Source organism: Chelonoidis abingdonii, chromosome 14, assembly GCF_003597395.2.
Source record: "Chelonoidis abingdonii isolate Lonesome George chromosome 14, CheloAbing_2.0, whole genome shotgun sequence".
Lineage (NCBI taxonomy): Eukaryota > Metazoa > Chordata > Testudines > Testudinidae > Chelonoidis > Chelonoidis abingdonii.
The window spans coordinates 8,678,679-8,700,541 of record NC_133782.1 but is presented as its reverse complement, the minus strand read 5'-3'; the positions used below and the strand labels follow the sequence as shown (position 1 = coordinate 8,700,541).

At 39.9% G+C, this 21,863-nt stretch overlaps 2 protein-coding genes across 2 annotated transcripts in view; one reads left to right on the top strand and one right to left on the bottom strand.

The window, feature by feature from the left end:
- Positions 1-171: 171 nt before the first annotated feature.
- Positions 172-10,615, bottom strand: PSMA7 (proteasome 20S subunit alpha 7). The gene is made up of 7 exons (XM_032802300.2): positions 10,433-10,615; positions 7,303-7,429; positions 5,680-5,804; positions 4,129-4,251; positions 1,454-1,573; positions 728-790; positions 172-395 (listed from the first exon to the last, which is right to left on the bottom strand). Exons 1-7 carry the CDS (start codon positions 10,526-10,528, stop codon positions 303-305), a joined length of 747 nt encoding a protein of 248 aa, XP_032658191.1. The 5' UTR covers positions 10,529-10,615; the 3' UTR covers positions 172-302.
- Positions 10,616-10,935: 320 nt separating this feature from the next.
- The window catches only part of SS18L1 (SS18L1 subunit of BAF chromatin remodeling complex), a 29,561-nt gene continuing 18,633 nt past the window's right edge, over positions 10,936-21,863 (top strand). Inside the window, exons 1-4 of the mRNA XM_032802299.2 lie at positions 10,936-11,322; positions 17,206-17,282; positions 19,630-19,714; positions 21,610-21,754. Coding sequence (XP_032658190.1) covers positions 11,254-11,322; positions 17,206-17,282; positions 19,630-19,714; positions 21,610-21,754 — 376 coding nt within the window. The 5' untranslated portion in view covers positions 10,936-11,253. The remainder of the gene's footprint in view (positions 11,323-17,205; positions 17,283-19,629; positions 19,715-21,609; positions 21,755-21,863) is intronic.

Sequence of the window (21,863 nt, the reverse complement as noted above, 5' to 3'; positions counted from 1 at the left end):
AATAACTATTGAACAAGATCATCAGTGGCAGGGTTCAAGAGATTATAAATAAGAAAGGTGTGAAGATACCTTTGTGCCTTTTAATAGATTACTATCACTCTATTGTAACCAGCTGCATGAGCCTAGTTTAAAATCCAAGGAACAAGTAGATTTATTTAAAATAAAAAGCTTAAAAAAAATCAGTAGGTTTATTGTAGGTCTCAGAGGGGCACAGTATGAATAAATGGAATGCCTACATCTCTATACAGAATAACCCATGATTTGAATTAAAAACAAGCAGCTATGCAACTGGATTTCAGTCATCATGATGTTTTCTTCTGTTTTTTCTTTTCATTCTCTTCCTTTTCTTTTTCAATTTCAGCAACATACTTCTCAATTTCTTCAGGACTTAAAATCTTTAAAAAAAAAAAAACATAGGTGACCCTTAAGATACCAACAGACTTTACTGGAATGTGAAAGATCTACTTCTGATGAGAAAATTAAGTCAATAGTGTAATATTGTGCAGGGGTGAGTGTCTGTCTGTAAGCAAACACAAATACTCTGAACATGCCGAGCTGTTTTGGAAGCTTCTTTTGCCTTCGTATTAGTTAGAAATACAATTCTGCATCTGCCCTGAATGGAGAGCTGCTGTAGAAGTCAATGGGAATTCTACATGGAGAGCAGTACAGAAACAAGCATCAGAGGAGTAGTGAAGGTGAACAATATTATTGAAACGACAAAAGTTACCTTGAGTGGCTGATCTCTTCTCATAACGGCCAGCTCAATGTTCTTCCCACCTGACTGCACAACCTGAAGTAGTCAAAAAGTTGAAAGGTTTAGAATGAGAAATTCTATTCCATATATCAATTCTGATTAAGTCTCCCTAAGAGAGTCACTGATGGGAACTTTAAATTTCTCTTTCCGTTAGCTCAGAGAGCTGTGTATTTCATTTCAAATATTAGCACTGGAAAATAATAAGCCTGTTCAGTCTAATGAACTCTACTCCAACTCAGTGCATAGATTATGCACGCTTCCACCAATTACAAGTCCAAGGCACTGTGAATTGTAGTGTTATTCACTTAGCTCAAGTTCTAAGTGCATACAACAGAACACAAGGAATAAGCTAGTGCACATTGTTTAAGTATGTTCAGAATGAATGTCTGCGCCAATATCCAAAGCTTAAGTCTGATTTTTAAAAAAAATTATTCTTCACAAGGAAACTGGTAGATTATTACATATAGTCCTGGTAAAAATCGGTTGTTTAAGAAGTGTTTTGTAGCTCAATCCTACAGCCAGTATCTAGTGTCCTCAGACTATAATGGAAAATACCATTTTTGATAAATTCTAGAAGTCATGGGTGACTTATGGTGAATGAACTGGGTATACTTGAGAAACAGCAGCATTATATATACACACACACACACAAGCACACAGACAGAGGAAACTGCCAGCAGGTTGTTGAATCAGACTTACTTCAAGAAGAGCTTTGATGACAAGTTTAATGGTCAGATCATCTGTTTCAATGGCTTCATCAGTATAGTTTTTCTCCAGAAATTCACGCACAGACTTGGCTCCTCTCCCAATGGCATTAGCCTAGAATAATTGCAGAAAAGGGTAGAACAAGTTTGGGAGGATTTAATACTTTTTAAAGTACGCTTCACCGAGAAAATACTAACAGAAAATGATGCAAATACCCAACAGACTGCGTACCCTCTTCTGCATATAATGATCCCAAGACTGGATTAATAACCATTCAGAAAATCATTGCCACTCACCCACAATAAAAAACAAGTGAAGCCAAATCACTATAAAAAAAGTGTTGAAAGATACTTCAGTGATACAGAAGCCCGTGTGTGTGTTTTCAGGGGGATGAGGTAAGATTTCCAAAGTAAAGTTTTATCCTATGTGCTGCTAGCCCTACTAAACTTTGGTCACTACTTTTAAATCTCAACTCTAATACGGAGGGGAAGGGGGGGAAGATATGAAAATCAAGTGTTTTATACATATTAAAAAAGTGGGCATAAACAGGCACAGTATGTAGTTGGTACTAAATTTTGTTATTTTACCGAAGTGTGATCATTTTTGCTGACTTTATTAGGCAGAAGATAAAATCTTACAATTCACATAGTATCATAGAGATGAAAGACACCTATTAGATATGGGGTATTCAAACTTTTCTGCCCCTTGACCACATTTGAACAGACACTGTTTCTGTCTAATGGACATTTTCGCTCCCATTCACAGTTGGGCAGACCACCTCCATCCTATTTGTAGTCACCTAACATCCACACTAATATATTTGTTGCTGTCTTAAAACGTTTTTGCAGCTGGCAAGCTAGCACCATGTCAACAGACAGCTCTCCACTGGCTCTCAGACCACATAGTATAAGACAGGGGACAGCAACCTTTCAGAAGTGCTGTGCCGAGTCTTCATTTATTCACTCTAATTTAAGGTTTCGTGTGCCAGTAATTCATAGATTCATAGACTCTAGGACTGGAAGGGACCTCGAGAGGCCATCAAGTCCAGTCCTCTGCTCTCATGGCAGGACCAAATACTGTCTAGACCATCCCTGATAGACATTTATCTAACCTACTCTTAAATATCTCCAGAGATGGAGATTCCACAACCTCCCCCCCCCCATAGGCAATTTTTCCAGTGTTTAAACTACCCTGACTGTTAGGAATTTTCCTAATGTCCAACCTAAATCTCCCTTGCTGCAGTTTAAGCCCATGCTTCTTGTTCTAGCATTAGAGGTAAGGGAACCAGTTTTCTCCTCCTCCTGATGACACCCTTTTAGATACTTGAAAACTGCTATCATGTCCCTCTCAGTCTTCTTCTTTTCCAAACTAAATAACCCAGTTCTTCAGCCTTCCTTCATAGGTCATGTTCTCAAGACCTTTAATCATTCTTGTTGCTCTCTCTGGACCCTCTCCAATTTCTCCACATCTTTCTTGAAATGCGGTGCCCAGACTGGACACAATCCTCCAGTTGAGGCCTAACAGCGCAGAGTAGAGCGGAAGAATAACTTCTCGTGTCTTGTTTACACACACCTGTTAATAGATCCCAGAATCACGTTTGCTTTCTTTGCAACAGTATCACACTGTTGACTCGTATTTAGCTTGTAGTCCACTATGACTAGATCTCTTTCTGCCATACTCTCCTAGACAGTCTCTTCCCATTCTGTATGTGTGAAACTGATTATTCCTCCTAAGTGGAGCACTTTGCATTTGTCTTTATTGAACTTCATCCGGTTTATCTCAGACCATTCTCTCAATTTGTCCAGATCATTTTGAATTTTGACCCTGTCCTCCAAAGCTGTTGCAATCTCTCCCAGTTTGGTATCGTCTGCAAACTTAATAAGCATACTTGCATGCACATCTAAGTCGTTGATGTAGATATTGAACAGAGCCGGTCCCAAAACAGACCCCTGTGGAACCCCACTTGTTATACCTTTCCAGCAGGACTGGGAGCCATTAATAACTGCTCTCTGAGTACGGTTTATCCAGGCAGTTATGCACCCACCGTATAGTAGCCCCATCTAAGTTGTATTTGCCTAGTTTATTGATAAGAATATCATGCGAGACTGTATCAAATGCCTTATTAAAGTCTAGGTATACCACATCCACCGCTTCTCCCTTATTCACAAGACTCGTTATCCTATCAAAGAAAGCTATCAGATTGGTTTGACATGATTTGTTCTTTACAAATCCATGCTGGCTACTCCCTATCACCTTATCACCTTCCAGATGTTTGCAGATGATTTCTTTAATTACTTGCTCCATTATCTTCCCTGGCACAGAAGTTAATACATTTTAACGTTTTTAGAAGGTATCTTTCTATAAGTCTATAAAATATAACTAAACTATTGTTGTATGTAAAGTAAATAAGGTTTTTTAAATGGTTAAAAAGTTTCATTTAAACTAAAATGCAGAGCCCTGCCCCGCCTCCAGTGGCCGGGAACCAGGCAGTTTGAGCGCCACTGAAAATCAGTTCGTGTGCTGCCTTTGGCACACATGCCATAGGTTGCCTACCCCTGGTATAAGAACTACTAAGCCCATCTCCCAGCAAGATATGATCTCCCCAGAGGATAAATTAGCTGCTGAGTGACATTTCATCTAATCTCAGCCAGTAGAAAGAGTCAACTCACCTTCCAAGCATGGTAAGTGCCAGAAGGATCAGTCTGATAGAGCCTGGGAGTTCCATCGAAGTCAAATCCCACAATAAGGGCAGAGATCCCAAAAGGTCTGCGGCCATTACTTTGAGTATATCGCTGACGAGAATCAAGACAGAGCTTATTTCAGAAACTTCTCTACAACACATATGGATTTCTAAGAGTAGTAGTTGTACAAAAGTTACATAGAAAATTTATCGTATTTCTTATTTGTTACTGGGACCTTTTCTCCCCTTGTTGTGGTTTCAAGATAATATTTCTTATACTGCAGGTCACCCATAAACTAAAGCATGTAAGAGGATGGTTCCAAAATAACCGCCTCTCTTACATACTTCTGAATTTACTACTACCACATTAAAAAAAAAAAAAAAAAAAAAAGGGAAATGTTGTTCTTGTTTCACGTTAAGGCATTCAGAGGTATCTAGGAATGTAACCTTGTGTAAATTGATTAGCAGATGTGATGGTCACAGAAAGAATGCAAAAAAGCAGCTTTACCAAGCTGTACTGACATGAAGGCTTAGAAAACCCATTTAAAAAACCCAAAAAGACACGGAAGTCAAGCTAAAACATGATAATTCTTACAGAACAGTAACTTTTGTGATAAGTCCAATAGCTGCCAAGATCCCAAGTCTCTCAGAATTTAAATACTCTGATGAGAAGTAGGCTACTCCACAGCTGGTGTTGCTTCACAGTGTTAAAGAACACCCACATTGCAGCTCTGTCAGTATAGAGGCCCAATCCTGCATTCCTTGCCCAATTATTTTCGCAAGAATTTGGGCCACAGGAAATAAAGAATCAGATCTGCTGCTTGTAAAACGAGTTTTTTAAATATTTGTGTGTCTGTGAGAATGAAAAATAATTACATGTGAGATTATTCCCTTGCAGTAAAACAAAAATCCGAAATAAATTTTCATGGAAAGAATGTAAACACGTTTTGCCTTTCCAATACATAACAGAGCTCACACTAAAGATGGACTATGCATAAACTGGACTCTTACTAAATAGTGGAGATCACTGAGATTAATGCATTAGTAAGAGATTAAATAAAAATGCATCATGGAATGTACTATTTGTCCGTTTTGATACTGTATTTAATTTTAAATTAATAGACGTTCTAGTGTATTAAATGTATTTTATAAACATGTCTTAATAGGTTGCACTACAGTGTTTTGCTAGTAAATCTTGGTAAGCTGAAGAAACCAATCTGTTTGTGTGAATTAAAGATGGCAGATCAGCATGTTTCTACTGTTAATACATAATAAGTGCAATAATGCTGTCCCAATGAGCATTAATTAACCTTCTGGATTTGCCCATCTTTGGGAGAAACCAATGACATACCCTGTTTCTCCCCTTTGTCTGAAGCTACAGCAGTAATATCCAACCAAGAGATTCTAATCTGTTATCCTGGCTTTTCACTAGTGTAACAGCAGAATTTGGACCGAAGTTAGGTTTTATTTACCCACTGATTCTCTGGCACCATATTTTTACAATGAATGGAGAAACACAGTAGAGAGTTGTCTAATATACCTGTTTCAGGCTTGCGATGTAACGTGTGATGTATTCCACGGTGACAGGATCCTCCACAGTAAGTCTGTGGCTTTGACACTCCACACGAGCCCTATTTATCACTATTCTGGCATCAGCTGTGAGCCCTGCAATGATAATATGATTCACTATGTGCTCAGATGTGTACTTGGCACCAGACAGATAAATAAGAGACAGTCCCTGCCAAAGGGGGCTTAGAATCTAAATTCAGACAAGAGGGACGAGTAACAAAAAGGGGACATGGGTCACAATGACAGGATCATGTAGTTAGTTCGGCTTGTCATGAAGGTACAGTAATTTTTTATGAGTAGCTAAGACGTTAAACCAAATTTTAATTTTTGTTTTTATCTTTCATGTTTGCGAATTACAGACAAATGCTCAAACAAGTGTCCAGAATATTTGTTAGCAGACAGTGTCAGTAGGCCAACTAGAAACAGTTTAGCAAAATGTCTATCCTCAAAAAGATTTCTGCTATATTGCTTATATACTGTACTGCCTCAATGAGCACAGGTGACGGATCCATATTAATCTTGTCCAGTCCTCCTGGTTAGAGGTAAAGCTTGACGCTGCTGTTGCCATAATAGATATATAGGATTAAGAACTGTGAAAGTTAGTTTGCAAGAGTGACAGATGTGTCTAAATCTAAAGAGGAATACCTTGGCCTACTGGTTTGGATATCTGTACAAAAAGAGTAATAATTTACAACTGTTTAGTATTTTAGAACAGTTGTGTTACTAACAACTTACACTGACAGTGAAAGGATTTTGACTTGTCATTTACTTATGCTGCTTATTTTTTATTACTCTCAGCTCAGACAATGAAAGTCAATTAAGTCACTTTCAAGTTCTTAGAGCTTCAATCATTGTAGGCAGTAATTCATTTAAAACTAGTCTTTCTTCTGATCCTTGGTTTTATAATAGCTTGTAAAATTTAACCTTGAAGTCAGATTCAAACGGGGAGAGTTCCTTTAATTTAGCCTTTTTCATATACATTGTCCATTTTATGGACGATCAAATAATTTTATCTGTATCTGTTTGTTCACCTTCCTTCAGCCACAATGCACACCTCTGCCAAAGCTGGAATTAAAATACAGGAATTCCCAGTTTTCAGCCTCATGTTTAATCCATTGCATCACACAAGCTCTGAACATAAGGACGTTTTCCTCATTAAATTGCTGGTTCTACAGAATTACTCTTTAGGCATTCTTATTCAAAGGAAATAAGTAAACACCTAAATACAATCCCTCCTCTTCTCCCTTCCAACAATTGTCCAAAGGAATTTTATTTTCACTGTGGTTCTCAAACTTTTCTACTGGTGACTCCCTTTCACATAGCAAGCCTCTTGAGTGTGACTCCCCTTATCAATTAAAAACACGTTTATATATTTAACACCATTATAAATGCTGGAGGCAAAGTGGGGTTTGAGGTGGAGGCTGACAGCTCGTGACCCCCCATGCAATAACCTTGAGACCTCCTGAAGGGTCACGACCCCCAGTTTGAGAACCCCTGCAATATCACAATGTTCCATAACTAGCTTTTAATTCCAGTGCCTGTTTTCAGGTTAATAAATGAGTATTTAATAGTCTAATTGTCAGACACTGCATACCTGCAAAAGCCATGCAGACATTGTCATCAAGGGCACAGATCTTCCTCACAGTTCTTTCATCCTGAAGTTTTGCCATAGATTTCTTTTCCACACCAAGAACAACAATCTCTTTTCCTCGTACTCCAACCTTCAATGCATTCAAAACCAATGACAGTTAAGATACACCCAACAGGTGTAGGTATAGACTTTTCTTGAAACGAGTACAAAAGTATTAATTCCATTTGAAGCTTCAAATGCTTTGCTTCATGTTGTAGTCTGCAACAAGCTGGAAATTAACTGATGTAAGACAGCAGAAAGTAGCCCATGTACCAGCAAGTGTGAGGCTTTATCATGAATATGCCACAGAATAATTCTCTGAGCATACATAAAATTCTCTGTTTATAATGTAATTGTACTTTATACCTAATGTAGTTGCATCTTTATACTTAATTCCAAGCAGAATTAAGAACACTGTTGCTGCTGAAATTGAATACTTGTTATAGTAGTAAGTCAGAGCCAAATACAAGCTATTGCTCCTCAGGTCCAAAATATACTAAGATTGTTGCATAGTCTATGGTCCTTACCATAAATGCAGTCCATCCATACATTGCTTCCTCTATATACCAAACTCTCAGATCATCCTATGCACTCCTTCCCCCACCTCCCCTTTCCCAACGTTAGGAAAATGGGGTGTGTGTTTGTTTTTTAAAGCTATATTCTCACCGCTTTTCACATAGGGGACTGGAAAATTTGGTTCTTTCTTGGCAATCTGATTTATGATGATCTAATAGATTTTCCAACTTTACCATACTACAGATTATCACATAATGAGAGCTACAGCCAAGACTACATTGGACACTTCCACATTCTCATTACTTTCTGAAATTCTCCTCTGGGCTTGAAGTTTGTTATTCTCATCCCCAATGCAAATATTTTGTTACTGAGGAGTTAAAAAGAGATGCACAGTTTTTCAGCATTGTCTTTTTGCTAAACAATAACCCTGAACTTCATAAAGTGGTAATGTTTTGCAACCACCGTGCACTGGTGTAAACAGCTATACAAGGTTCAGTGCTCTGGTGAATCAGGCCTTCAATTTTTTTGGTATTCCTGTCACCCAGAACAATTTTACAGCCTTTCTCCCTCCCCCACTCCGGGTAATGCTGCCCAGTTAGTTTGATCTTGTAGAAAATTGTGCGTAGCCAAAAGGGCATGTAGCAACTGTCAGAACTCATTTCTCCACACACCATTTGCCTCAATGACTTGTAATGACCTGCTGGTTTAGGGCTTATGTTTGTAGTAGTATCACTGCCAGATACAACTATTCAATAAAATATAATCTCCCCAGTGTGTTTAAAATAAGTTTGTCATCAAATAATTTTTTTAGATACAGGTTATGTACTTTACCAAAAAAAGCCTTTATATATAATGCACCTGTAAAGTGCCAAACACACCTATGTCACTGTATAGGTTAGTATTATACACTCTGGCAAAATCAAACTTATTTGGGATTAATTTTTAAAAACAGTTTTAGAAAAATGTCTGTTTCATAATTTCCAGTTTGCAAACAGACACCACCATCAATTTGCATTTACACAGCACTTCATGTTTTCATGCAGCACAGACACTTAATCATTGTGAAGTAGGCATTATCCCCATCTTGCAACTGAGGAAATAGAGTCAGGGATGTTAAGTTGTGTGCCCAAGGCCCCATGGCAAGTGAGAAGCATGGAAAGAAGAATTCATCAGACCATGCTCTGAAGCATCCCTAGCCTCTGTTTGCCAGAAGTTGGGAATGGGTGCCGAGGGATAGATCACTCAAGGATTACCTGCTCTGTTCATTCCCTCTGAAGCACCTGGCACTGGCCACTGTCTGAAGACAGGATACTGGGCTAGATGGACCTTTAGTCTGACCCAGTATGGCCATTCTTATGTTCTAGAAGATCTTCGCTCCCAACCCCCAAGAGCAATCTTCTAGTAACTTGCCATATACAATGGGTTCCTGCAGACTTTACGGCGGCAAACTCCCATTAGATGTCAAGAGTTTTATTATTATTGGAGCAAGGCTGGACCCTATGCTCTGGAGTGGAGATATTTAACTGATTGGATAGTATATCATTTCAGTTACATTCAATTATCTTCCCAGGATGAGGAATCTTGTTTCTATTATATTTCAAACTCCAGCATTTTTTTTTAAAGCTCTCTTTCAGACAGCCACAGCCAAAGGGCCTCTGCCTAGTGGGCTTTACTACACAGACCAGCCCACACTACACACGCTATGGCAGGGTCAGACACCCCCAGTGATGCCAGCTCAGTCCAACTTAGGGTTGCGGAGGCGGAGAGTCTTTAGGACCAAATGGCAGAAGGGCCAGTGTCCCAGGAAAAGTGGCATGACGTGGGGTCTTCTGGCTCATGGAAGCTTCCTGTCCTGTCATACCCTGCCACAGATGCTCCCACCACACGCAACCACTGCTGGGCATCTACTCCCCACTACTGTCCCAATTCCCCCCACACCTCCAGGCATCCACTCCCCACACTCCTGAGCTCCCTCAGACACCCCAACGCCCCTGCCTCAAGGCCCGTAACTGCCCCCAGCACCTTCCCCCCACCTCTCGCCAGCACCCTCCTCAGGCCCCTACTACCATTCCCCACTCTCCCAGCTCCTACTACTGCCCCAGCACCATTCCCCCACCCCACCACCACCCCCCGGTCACACACACAACGTCTCCCAGCCTACCCTCAGGCTCCCACCTCTCCCAGCCCTCCCTCAGCCCCACTACTGCCCCAGACTTCCCCCCACCTCTCCAAGCCCCCTCCTCAGAACCCAACTACTGCCCTTAGATCTCCCCCACTCTCCAGGACCCCCTGAGGCCCCCCAACTACTAGCCACCCGCCCACGCCCCCACTCTCCCAGCCCCCTCGACCTTGAGGCCCCACTACTGCCCCCGCCCCGCCCACCTTCCACCCCCTCTCCTGCCACACAGGCGCCTCCCACTACCGCCCCCGGCCTCTTCTCCCTCAGGTACCCCCACCTCTGCACACACACAGCCCCGCTCGAGCCCTGCCCGCCGTCACCCCCTCCACGCTCGCCCCGCTGCCCTGGGCCCTAGGAGCGGCGGCCATTCCCAGGCGGCGCGGCGCGGCCCTCACTCACCGCGGTGGAGCCCTTCTTCACCGCCTCCTGCGCGTACTCCACCTGGAAGAGGTGGCCGTCCGGCGAGAAGACGGTGATGGCCCGATCGTAGCTCATGACTCCGGCCCGCCGAGCTGCACAGCCCGGAACCAGCAACCTCCCTCCCTCAAAACCGCACACTCATCCCCCGCCCTGCGCGCGCCGCTTCCGGAGCCGCGCCACTCACACGGCACGCCGAAGGCGGCCCTTGCGCCAAATGAGTAGGCGGATCCTCACGCTGGCGTAGGTACTCGGCAGGAGGAGCGCAGGCAACCCGAAGTGCCCGGCAGCGTATCTACGCCTTTGGCGTACCAAGTTGCTGTCTGCCTCCCATACGCATTTGACGTAGGCACTTGACTTTTCATAGTGTCTGTTTCCCCCACGCGCTTGGCGTACCCCGCTTCTTTTCCTACGCACTTGACGCACTTGGCAGCTCTTGGCAAAGGCAGAAAGATGCTGTTCGCCTGCGACAGGAAACTCAGCAGCAGGGACGCACCATGTGCAGATCAAAGGGGAGGAGGGGAAGAGGGGGGGACAACTCGGTTCACTTTACTCCTCCTCCCCAAATCTCAGCAGCTGGCTCCTCACCTTGCATTGGGATCAGAGGCATCAGGGCGAGAGTGGTGCATGCAGACTCTTGGTGCAGTGCCCCTGGCTCATTGCAGGGCACAGATTGTACCATCTGCGCTGGCTCCCCTCCCCATGCACTGCGGAGAATCTTTGCACAGCAATAGCAGCCAGATAATAACAATATTATTAGAGCCTAGAAGCAATATATTATAGACACGTTAAAAAACCCCACTATGTCGGTTGCCTTTGCTTCTGCTCGCCCGAGAGGCAAAGGGGAGGTCACCCAGCAAACTATCCAGAAGGTAAAAAAGCATGTTTTTATACAGACAAGAAATGTTATTTATATATTCCCGCTATCGTGCTGTGGCTGGGGAAGGAGGCTTAATTCTAAAGTGATCACGAAAACTAGTGAATTTGCAAGGGTTGGTAAGATGGACAGCTGGAGGGGGGAAGTAGGAGGAGGAGGTGGAACAAAGCAAAGGTGTTCAGATCACTGCAAAAAGAGAGAGAGAAGGAAAGCAGCCAGAGGAGGATCTGCAGAATAGAAGATTCATTGCATATTCTCTTTCGTGCTTGCAAAGAAAAAAATGCCAGGGATAAATTGCAAGCCGGGATCTGCACATTTTGGATGGCATATCAGCTCTTAAAAAAAATGTCTCAGTGAATTGACAAGTTGTTTTTTTTTGATGGTTGCAGGATTTTAATCTTTTAAAATATGGAGGGAGGTACTGAAGCGTGGCAATAAAGATGCTTATTGCCATCCTCCAAAGGTTTTTTATTAGGAATTGCAGTTGTTCATGTATAACATTAATCAGGCGAAGGATTTTCTCTGCAGACTCAGCCTGGGTTTTGTCTGGAGGCCAAAAGCTGAGGGTACCGAGTTTGGAAGTTATGATGGGAATTTGTAAGAAAATAACAGAAGGGTGGGGAGATACATACTTGCCCTCACTAACCCTCCATCCTCCTGGGGTGAGGTACCTGTGAGATAACTCTAAACAATCGAAGAGGTGTGGCGATGTCAATAAGGAACACGTCTGTGTCCTCGATCTGGTTTACTTAAACAGTACCTGTAATTTCTAGCTCCACTGTGTATTTTATGTCATGCTTTGCTCTGCTTTAGAAATTCTGTCTGTGCAGGAGTTTGTCTAGTCAGTGCAGTGGAACTAAGGAATAAAGGTTTGTGGCCCATTTGTAAATTATAATGGCGAACACACACATGCACAAAAGGTGTCAGTGCTAAGAGGGTAATCAGTTGCTCATCAACATTTCTTCCAGAGCCAAGCCATCATCTATTGCCAGTTTTATGAATTATAGGGGTATTCATCTCAATGGAGGATATGATCAAAGTACAGGAGAATGAAAGCAGGAAAAACTACCTTAAAGAGAGTTAAGAGCCTGGTGTACATCTGTAAATACCAGGAGATTCTATCTGAAATTCATCCACTTGTGTCTTGGTCTTGCTGCACATGTGATATTATGATCACACCCACTTACTTTTAAATGCTGAAATATTTAGGCACCAGTGGTTAAGGATGGAGTTTTATCCTTAACTCTGGATGTTTGTGTATTTAAGATAGACTTTCACAATTCATAAAATGACTTTTGATTGATTTCCATGAAAAAGGACAATCAAAGAATTTTCACGATTCTCTCAATTTTCAAACCATTAATATCTTGGAACTGAAATCTGTTTTGTTGCAAAAATAATAAAAAATACTCCCTCTTATCAGGTACACTCAATGACTTGTTACTTTAGGATTGCTCATGTATGTTGAGCTGTTAAATTGTTCATGGAGCAATTTTCTTTTTCAAAATCACTGAAGTTTTTGTCTGGAAACAAGCACATAAATAACTCAGTGGGTTTTATCATCACTGATCAGCAGTCGGGATCAAAAGTAATTGTGCAACACTAATTTTGGGAATCCGCAACAGTGTTCTCTTTAGGAGCCAAAATTGTATACCAGTTAAATAAAAAAAAAATCACAAAAATGCATAATTTTTACTTGTGTTTAAAATACATAATCAACTAATTTTCATCAGACATGATACTAACTCAATTTCAATGGCTCCTTCAAAACCTTTACTAAGCCAATACTACATTACTTACACAAAACTTTCCTTGAAGAAAGTGAGAGTTTTTGAACCACCAGGATTGCAGAATTGGGATTGTGTACTTAACATTAGTTCATGAGCAGGCCTGGGCATTGACGTTAACCCTATATGTACTCCTCTGTATCTGAGTTCAGAACTTTGTCTTTTTTTAACATAGTAACTGTCAGGACACCAGAACTATTCTCTATTCTTTTTGGAATGAGCAAAATGGGAGATACATACTTGCCCTCACTAACCCGTCACTGTCATTATCCTATCCAAAGAGCCCTTTTATTTGTGCTGCAACCTTTTGTAGTACCACCAGAGTGCCAGTACTGGATTTGAACACACATCCATAGGTGAGACTTGATCTCTAAGCCTGCTTTCCTAGATGTGAGTTTGCTATCAACTGAGACATTTATTAGTGATACTTTAAAAGGTTTTCTAGCATCCTATAAGATAAATAATGTTTTTCAACAAAGTTACCCTCTGCATTCTGCTCTGCAGAGCTCTGTTTTCTATTTTCCACCAATTCTGCACCGGGAATTTCCATTGACATCATGAATACAGAACATGAAACAAAGAGCTTCACTGTGAATCGGACAGGAGTATTTTGCTTATATAGATTCTGTGCCAAATCCGGGTTCCCATGGGTGCATAAGTACATACTGAAAAACATAAAGAAGAAATGTGGATCACCATGACTCTGACTTCTTCCATTACCTTCCGGGAGGTAGGTACACCCTGAAGGTCTGCCACATCGGGATACAACAGAACCTCCATTCCTCAGACCCTTCATGACAAGAGTCACAGAGGGATGTTGTGAACCATAGCAGGCAGGGTATGTGGTCTGCAAGTACACCGCCATGCCTGGTAATGACACACCCCTATGACACGCCCTTTCTGTCTGCACAAATACGGAAGCAAGAGAAATCTTGAGCTGTATGTGGGGTTGCTGTTGGCTAGAATACAGGAATATGATAATACTGCTTTTGCCAATTTTTCCATGTTTGGGCCTTTGTCTGTATGTAAATTTGTCAAGAATCATTCCTTAAATAGAACAAGCAGATATATGGATGAATTAATACTAACTTTTTGTGGAAAATATTTAATGACTGTTTCACGTTTCCTGATGATAACGTAAATGTAAAAACACAGGCACAATCATGCAAGCACTTAATATCAGGAGTAGTACTTACAACCATGCACATCTTCATGATTGACTTTAATGAGACTGCTCACAGTAGTATAGACTATGATAAGTAAGGTGCAGAGGTATTTAGGTGTCTAACTGCTATTGATTTCAGTGAGAGTTAGGCAACTAAATACTTTGAGGATCTTGGCCTAAGTTATTTGCTGGATCAGGCCCTAATTTTGTAAATATTGCTTTCTCTACTCTTTTATCTCTCCATTCTTTCACTTGTAGAAAGTTCACCACAAATTATCAAGGAAATAATAAAAAATACTATAGCAGACCTTAAACTCACTAAGAAATTGGTGGAGACAAAAATAATTCTGGCTTTGAAACCATTTTAAAATAAGCAAAATGTGAATTTTAGGCAGTGTAAGTTGTATGATGAAATGATCTCTCTCGCATTTTGCCCAGGAACACTCATTTTTTGGAAACAAGTTAACCACCCTAGAACTTGCTTAAGGCATAGACCAGTCAATTGAAGTTTTTGATCTATTCTACTGGCATGCATCATCTCACTGGTGCATGGTTATACAAAATTTTTCTCTATCTCAGAACTACTTCAAAGAGCAAAAATACGTTGAGGGATGTAATTCTCCTGTGATTGCAGTTTCAATCTAGTCAGTGATGCAGATTTCAAACTGTGCTTCTTCAAGTGCAATATGCTTCACATGCTAGCTTCTTAATTTGCTGTATTGCAGGGCTGGATAGTCTGAAATTATTTTATGTGAACTTAATATCTGTAAAAGTATGTTTACTGTCTGGCAATGATGAGGTTACACGGATATTTTTTAAAGGTATTTTAGAATCAGATGCAGATATTTAGTGGAGAAAGTGCTTCTGCCCGGCAACAATCTATCTGGCATTAAGGACTAACAAAGTAAACCCATTGATTCTGTAGTGTTGTATATTTTAGCTAAATCCTCTAAAAATATATCTGCCTATAAATGTACTATAAAAATGCACAGCAAATGGCTCAACAAAGACATGTGAATAAAGCTGTATTTTGGCTAAACTTCTCTAAAATCCAGCACATAACTTTTAATTAGAACAGAACCGTTTGGTGGCTTGATGCCCATTTAAAACAACTATCATTAGACTTATAACTACTAGCATATAAGATTTTTTAACAGACTCCACAGTGGGAAGCTATAAAGACTGTATTTTTGGCTCTATTAAAGCTTTTTACTCAGGTTCAGAGTTTTGAGATAAAGGAGATTAATTTATTTGATTAAAATGGTTATTAACCCAGTCTTTGCTGTGATGATGGACAGGGCTCATATATATATATATATATAACTCATATCCCAGATCAGGGGAATTGCATATTCAGATAAAAAGACCTCCCCTAACTTATTACATTGGGGCCTCCTGTGCTAACTGTGAAGGATTGCACAGTATGCAGCTGCAGGCTCTGGGGATCAGATGGGGATCAGTCAGTGAGTCTACTTGGTTTAAAAGCTACAGGGTGCCCCATGGCCCAATTACACAGGCCTTTGTGAAGTATCTATTTGGTGATCCTTTGTGATTTAAAGAACAGTGAGGCACAGGCAAACACCTTGGGGGTTTTCAGTGCCTTCAAACTTGTTAACTTGTCCAAATCATCTATGAAACATAGCTTTATATGCAAATACCATGCGGTTTCGATTTTATAGCTGTCATATCTGTCAGGTTTCATTTCTTGCATTTTGTAATGGTTACTAAATGCAAGAAAGGAAACTTCCCAGATTCAACAAAAAATGTAAAATTTAAATATGTTCTTGTGACATGCCCATATAGGACTCTGGAGTTCAGATCTGGAGCTGGTGATTGGTGCTAAATCCAGTATGTGCGGGGGCGGGGGTTCAATGCTCCCTTTACCCATAGAGCCCACAGACTCCTCCCATGGTAGCTACAATCTGCCTTTTTCCATATCTTGTAGAAGAATCCAGACTAGCCTCAAGGATTGCTACTGTTCAAGAATCTTTCTGGCAAACTGTAAAAATACGTCTTAGTGGGCTCACATGGATGTACAACCTATGTTCTGCTCATCTTTAGGAGATAACGGAAATGCATTCATGAGGACACGGTCCTGGAATGCAAAAGGGACATGGCATAAAAAGGTTAATGTTGAAATTTGTTTATATTCATGTGTGTATTTTTAAATCAAACATCCAACACATTTTATACTGTAAGCTTTTGGGAAGGGACTGTTTACTGTATCTTTGTACAGTACCTAGCATGATGGGGACCTCACTTGTTTGAGCCCTCTAAGTTCCACCACAATATTAATGTTAAGTAATAATAATCACTACCTAAAATACAGAAATACTATTGACATATTTATTCTTTATAGTATTAACTACCAATGAGATGTAAGGCTACAGTATAACTTTTGTGAGCTGTAATTTTATAGAAACATGTTTTAAGTCATATAAGTTGTATCATCTTTCATTTCTGACTTTTCCTCCATTTAAAATGAACTCAAATTTTGTGGGTTATGTTTAGTGAACCTTTCATAAAAATTGTACTCTGAAACCAAAGCAATGCACAACGTATTTTAATAAGGAAGTTCTGTACCTTTTTTTTGGGTCATATTTTTCTGTTATTCCTATTCAGGCATAATACAATAGTTACAGACTAAGATTAACACAAAGTGGACCTCCCCTCTCCCTGCAGTTTATTTTATAGTAATGTTCAATAAATAAATTTGACTAGTTGGAAGTTTTGATTCCATAATAATATTCCTGTTCCAGTCTAGGAACTTCATAATGACCTGGAGGCAACAGACATGCACAAAGAACCGTCAAGCTAAGAATGAGTGAAAGTGGAATATCACAGAAGGAAGAAACATATAGCAGAACTTGGTGTGTTAAAGTCTTATGGCATAATAACAAGTATTTTGATCATTTTTTTTGTCCAGATGCTAGATGAGAATCACCACTTAATACAGTGTATTATGGACTATCAGAACAAAGGCAAAACAGCAGAATGCACTCAGTGAGTATTATTTACTTTGGAATATTTTGGATATTATTCCTGTTCTTACCACAAAGTGCAAGAAGAATACTCCGAAAAGTGTTGCACAACTGCCACTGGCAAGAGTACTTGTAGTGCTAATTTTCTAAGATTTACCATTAGTCAATATGTATAAATTATTCTTAGGACACAGTATTTTTTTCCACCTTGGATATTTTGAGCAATGTAGTTGTACAAAATTATCAGGATCAATAATATATTGAAGCAAAGGAAAAATTGTGCAGACATCAAGACAGTAGTGGTGTTGGTAATAAGAGGTGAAGAACACCTTCTGAAAATAAGCAAGGAAGTTGAATATTTCATCAGTTTTCAAAGGAAAATTTTAAAACTGACCATAGTTTGTTACTTGCACATCACTACCCTCAGTGGAAGAGCAACACTGGGAATGAGGATCATGGCAGTTTTGATTTTTAAAAAACATGAAGAGTAACTTGAAATTTATATGTCGACCTGATCCTGAATTATTTTGTGTGCAGATCTCCCATTGAAATCAAGTGTAGATCAACTGCAAGACTGGCTCCATAGACTATATCTGAAGTAGGAGAGGTGAATTGTGGGAAATTTGGAGTTCTGCCTGGAAAAGACAGTATTTTCTTTTAGGACCCAATCATGCACTCATGATGCAGGCAAAATTTATAGGATTGGACTATTATTGAATGATACCAAATTTATGCTGTTTTTAAAAGCATGCCCAATTAATGTGTGAGAAGAGTCTTTACTATATGAAAATGAAAGTTAGGATCTGTTTTGCCTTTAAAGGGTATATTCCTCTTATGAGGCATATACAGGTAACTCTTGTTATGCATGTACAGTCAGGGGAGACACAACATAAGACTTTAAGTCTGTATATAAATCTGTAAGCTCTGACGTTCATAAAGAAAATGATTAGTCTTTAGAATATTGTCCACACCTACAAAAGTAATTATAAGGAAGTGTAAATTTAGGATTAGGGCACTATTTGTTCAGGAGATAAATATCAGCAGGTAGGTAATTATTTTCTAGTATACACAAAGTTGATAATATAGTTTTATCAGAAGGGGATTTAATTTTTAGAGATCTAGGATCTTGGTGATCAATGCCAAAATAAACTGAATAAAGACTTGTTAGTTTCCATCACTGGTTATTGTTCTTAATCATGAAAGCAATATACTTTTACTGTAAACATGGATTAGATTTCAGTAGGAACAGGCCAAACCTGCCCAATGAGGGGTCAAGTTGAGGGAGGACAGGCATGAGAAAGCTGTTATTCTTTCAAAAAGGAAAGTGTGTATACGGAGAGGAAGGCATTTGTTTTGTTATGTGCTAATGATTCAAGACTTCATCACAGGAGATCTGAATCCTTTTCTGTAGGGAGATGTGTATTTACTTCCTGCACTGATATTTACTCACAAAAGACCCTGAACACTAAAATTTAACTCAAAGCCTTAGGAGTTCAGGTACCTTCTCTGCACCATGCTTCTCTCCTCCTTTCCATCACTTTCATTCTTGTCACCATTCTGGATTCATTTTGCTACCTCATTTGCCCCCACCCTCCACCAAAAGAAAAGTCATACAGTAAAAGAAATTATCTGTTTTGGTGCCTCTCCAGCTTCCAAAAGTTTGAATTTCCTTCTGGATCAGTGGCACAATTTTTAATGTTTTGTTTCTAGGTTCCTTCCTGCTTCTTTCTCATCATGATCTTTTCAAGTTCACTGATGACTGGGAGGACGCGTGAATGTTTCAGATGGTTTTATTGGATGGCAGTAAGCATGCGAGTTAAAGCACTCTTGAAAGAGTGTTGTTCTCCTGAGCTTCCTTGTGGGGCAAAAAGGTTTTGTTTTCTGGCGCTCCAGAATTTATACTCTTGAGGACTGTTGTTAGAGCAGGGGACAAGAAATCAAGACTCTAGGCTCCTGTCTCTGCCACTCATTCAATGGGGTTTTCCAACAAGAAAGTATGCAGGGTTGTAGTAGACATGCTGGTCCCACGGTATTAGTGAGACAAGGTGGGTGAGGTAATATCTTTTATTGAGACCCGAAGAAGATCTCTGTGTAAGCTCGAAAGCTTGTCTCTCTCACCAACTTTACTTGCTGAATTTACCCATTTGTAAAATGGTTGTTAAGTATTTTGAGACTTTCTGAAAAGAGGCAGGACAATACAGAAATGGTCATTATTCTTATTTATTAAGATGGGAAGAGAGTGGGCTAATTTACATTTACCAATGATTTACAGATAGCACAGAGAAGCCAAGACTGCAATGAATTCATGAAATGGGATATGTTGGTATTGCTCACTCTTCGCAAAGTAAGCTCAATTCCTTATCTTTTAGATACCAACAAATCTTGCACAGAAACCTGGTTTACTTGGCAACAATAGCAGATTCTAACCAGAATATGCAGTCCCTTCTTCCTGCAGTAAGTATCAATACTAACGTCAAATACAATGTTAACTATACCAAGGAGACAATTATTTGAGTATTGATTCATGACAAAAAGCTGTTACTAGTTAGCCATTTTTAATATACCTTTTTAGGAAAAAACACTGAAAAAAAAAGTTCTGAATTTCAATGGACAGTAATAGAAAAACTACTCTATGCATGTTTTGTTTATTGGGACTATTTTTTTAATCCTGCCACCTGCAGAGGCAGGTGCCTAAATTACCATGAACCAAATTGTACAGGGTTCAACAGGATCTATCAAAAATCTCTAAATAATCAAAAATAGGTTTTCTGTATTTTAAATGTCACTATTGTATGTGCTCAGGACCTTCTTAGGGTTGAACTAACTGCTGTATGTGCCACTGGAAACTTCCCTTTCTCATGGTACAAGGCTGCCATTTCTAGTCCTGAAAGGTACCAATACATTGGTCCTTAAATCTGCCACTGGTTCATGATTAAATGTTGCATAATGTTTCTTCATAAACTATCAGCCTGGTTCCTGGTTTTTTGCAAGGCACATGCATGGTGATAAGCCTACTGTAAAGGTCTGGTCCTGCACCACCGAAATCCATGGCAGCTTTGTCATTGACTTCAGTGACAGAATCATGCAAAATGCCCATGCCAGATTGACAGCTGTGATCTAAAGATACAGGGTTTGTTTCTGTAGTACTCTTGCACGAAAAACTCCCACTGACTTCAAAGGCATTTTTGCCTCCATAGGAACTGCAGGATTGAGACCATATTTTCTTAGATTTTGCGACCAGAAGGGACCACTGTGATCATGTAGACCTTCTGCGTAACACAGGCCATAGTATTTCCTTGAGTTAATTCCTGTTTGAACTAGAGAACATCTTTTAGAAAAATAATCTAATCTTGATTTAAAAATTTCCAATGATGGAAAATCCACCATAACCCTTGGTAAATTGTTCCAGTGGCTAATTACCCTTTCTGTTAAAAATTGCACCTTATTTCGAGTCTGAATTTGTCTAGCTTCAGTTTCTAGACACTGGACCATGTAATACCTTTATCTGCTGAAAAGCCCTCTTTTATAAAATTTTTGTTCTCCATGTAAGTAAATACTTAAGACTGATCAAACCTGTTTTCCTTAATATAGCTTATATTTCTTACATAAATCAAAGATCAAAACTAGAATTGTTCTGAAGATGTTTTGTAGACTCGTGGTCAGATTTAATGCCCTTACTCAGGCAAAATTCTCACTGATTTAAATGAGAGTCTTGTTTGAGTAAATTGACAGGATCAGGCTGTATGTTTGTATTTTAATTCTGCAGTGAATTTCTTGCTAACCTAATTGATTTAGAAAGTATCATATACACAGCGCCATAACTAAAAATGTGCTTTATAAAGGTTAATTCCGGCAAACCCTTACTTATGTGAGTAGTCCTTGTCTATGTATGTAGTTTCACTGACTTCAGTGATGCTACTGGCATAGGATGAAATTCACCTCTGTGCAGAGGGTCTATCACAAGGACCATGCTTCATTTAGGCTCTAGGGGGCAAGTGCCTTACACAGTCTGCTCTGCATAGGGTGACCAGATAGCAAGTGTAAAAAACCAGGGCGGGGGTCAGGGATAATAGGTGCCTGTATAAGAAAAATGCCCCCAAAATCGGGACTGTCCCTATAAAATCAGGACATCTGGTCACCCTAGCTCTGCACCCAGCTGAATTTCATCTATAAGGAATACTTATGTGAATAAAGGTTTGAAGGATCAGGCTCCAAATTTGTAGGATTAAAATCTGAAAGCACACGTTCAGATAAGTCAGTTTGTATTCATAATAAGATTAGTTTCAGGGTTATTATTTTTCTAATTAAAACCTAACCAAAAATCTGCTTCTCCTTCTTGTTGTTTGCAGCCACCAACGCAGAACATGAATTTGGGCCCAGGAGGAATGACTCAGAGTGCATCCAACCAATCTCTCCATTCACAGAGCAATCTCAGTGATGCAATTGGGACAGGCCTTCCTCCTTCCTCCCTCATGCAGAGTCAGATTAGCAATGGTGAGCTCTGTTCCCCTTTGTGCTGCTTTATGGTTGCCCAGCAACAAAATCATTAATGCAGCATATACTTAGAAGAGGTCTTTTACAGCTCTGTAACTCACCTTTCAGC

What these genes read in the sequence shown, in the direction of transcription:
- PSMA7 (XM_032802300.2), bottom strand. Translation starts at nt 10,528, where the DNA reads ATGAGCTACGATCGGGCCATCACCGTCTTCTCGCCGGACGGCCACCTC. An exon ending in TGAAGAAGGGCTCCACCGCG is followed by an intron (nt 7,430 to 10,432) that starts GTGAGTGAGGGC and finishes AATGCATTGAAG; the next exon opens with GTTGGAGTACGAGGAAAAGA. An exon ending in GAAGAGATCAGCCACTCAAG is followed by an intron (nt 396 to 727) that starts GTAACTTTTGTC and finishes TTTTTTTTAAAG; the next exon opens with ATTTTAAGTCCTGAAGAAAT.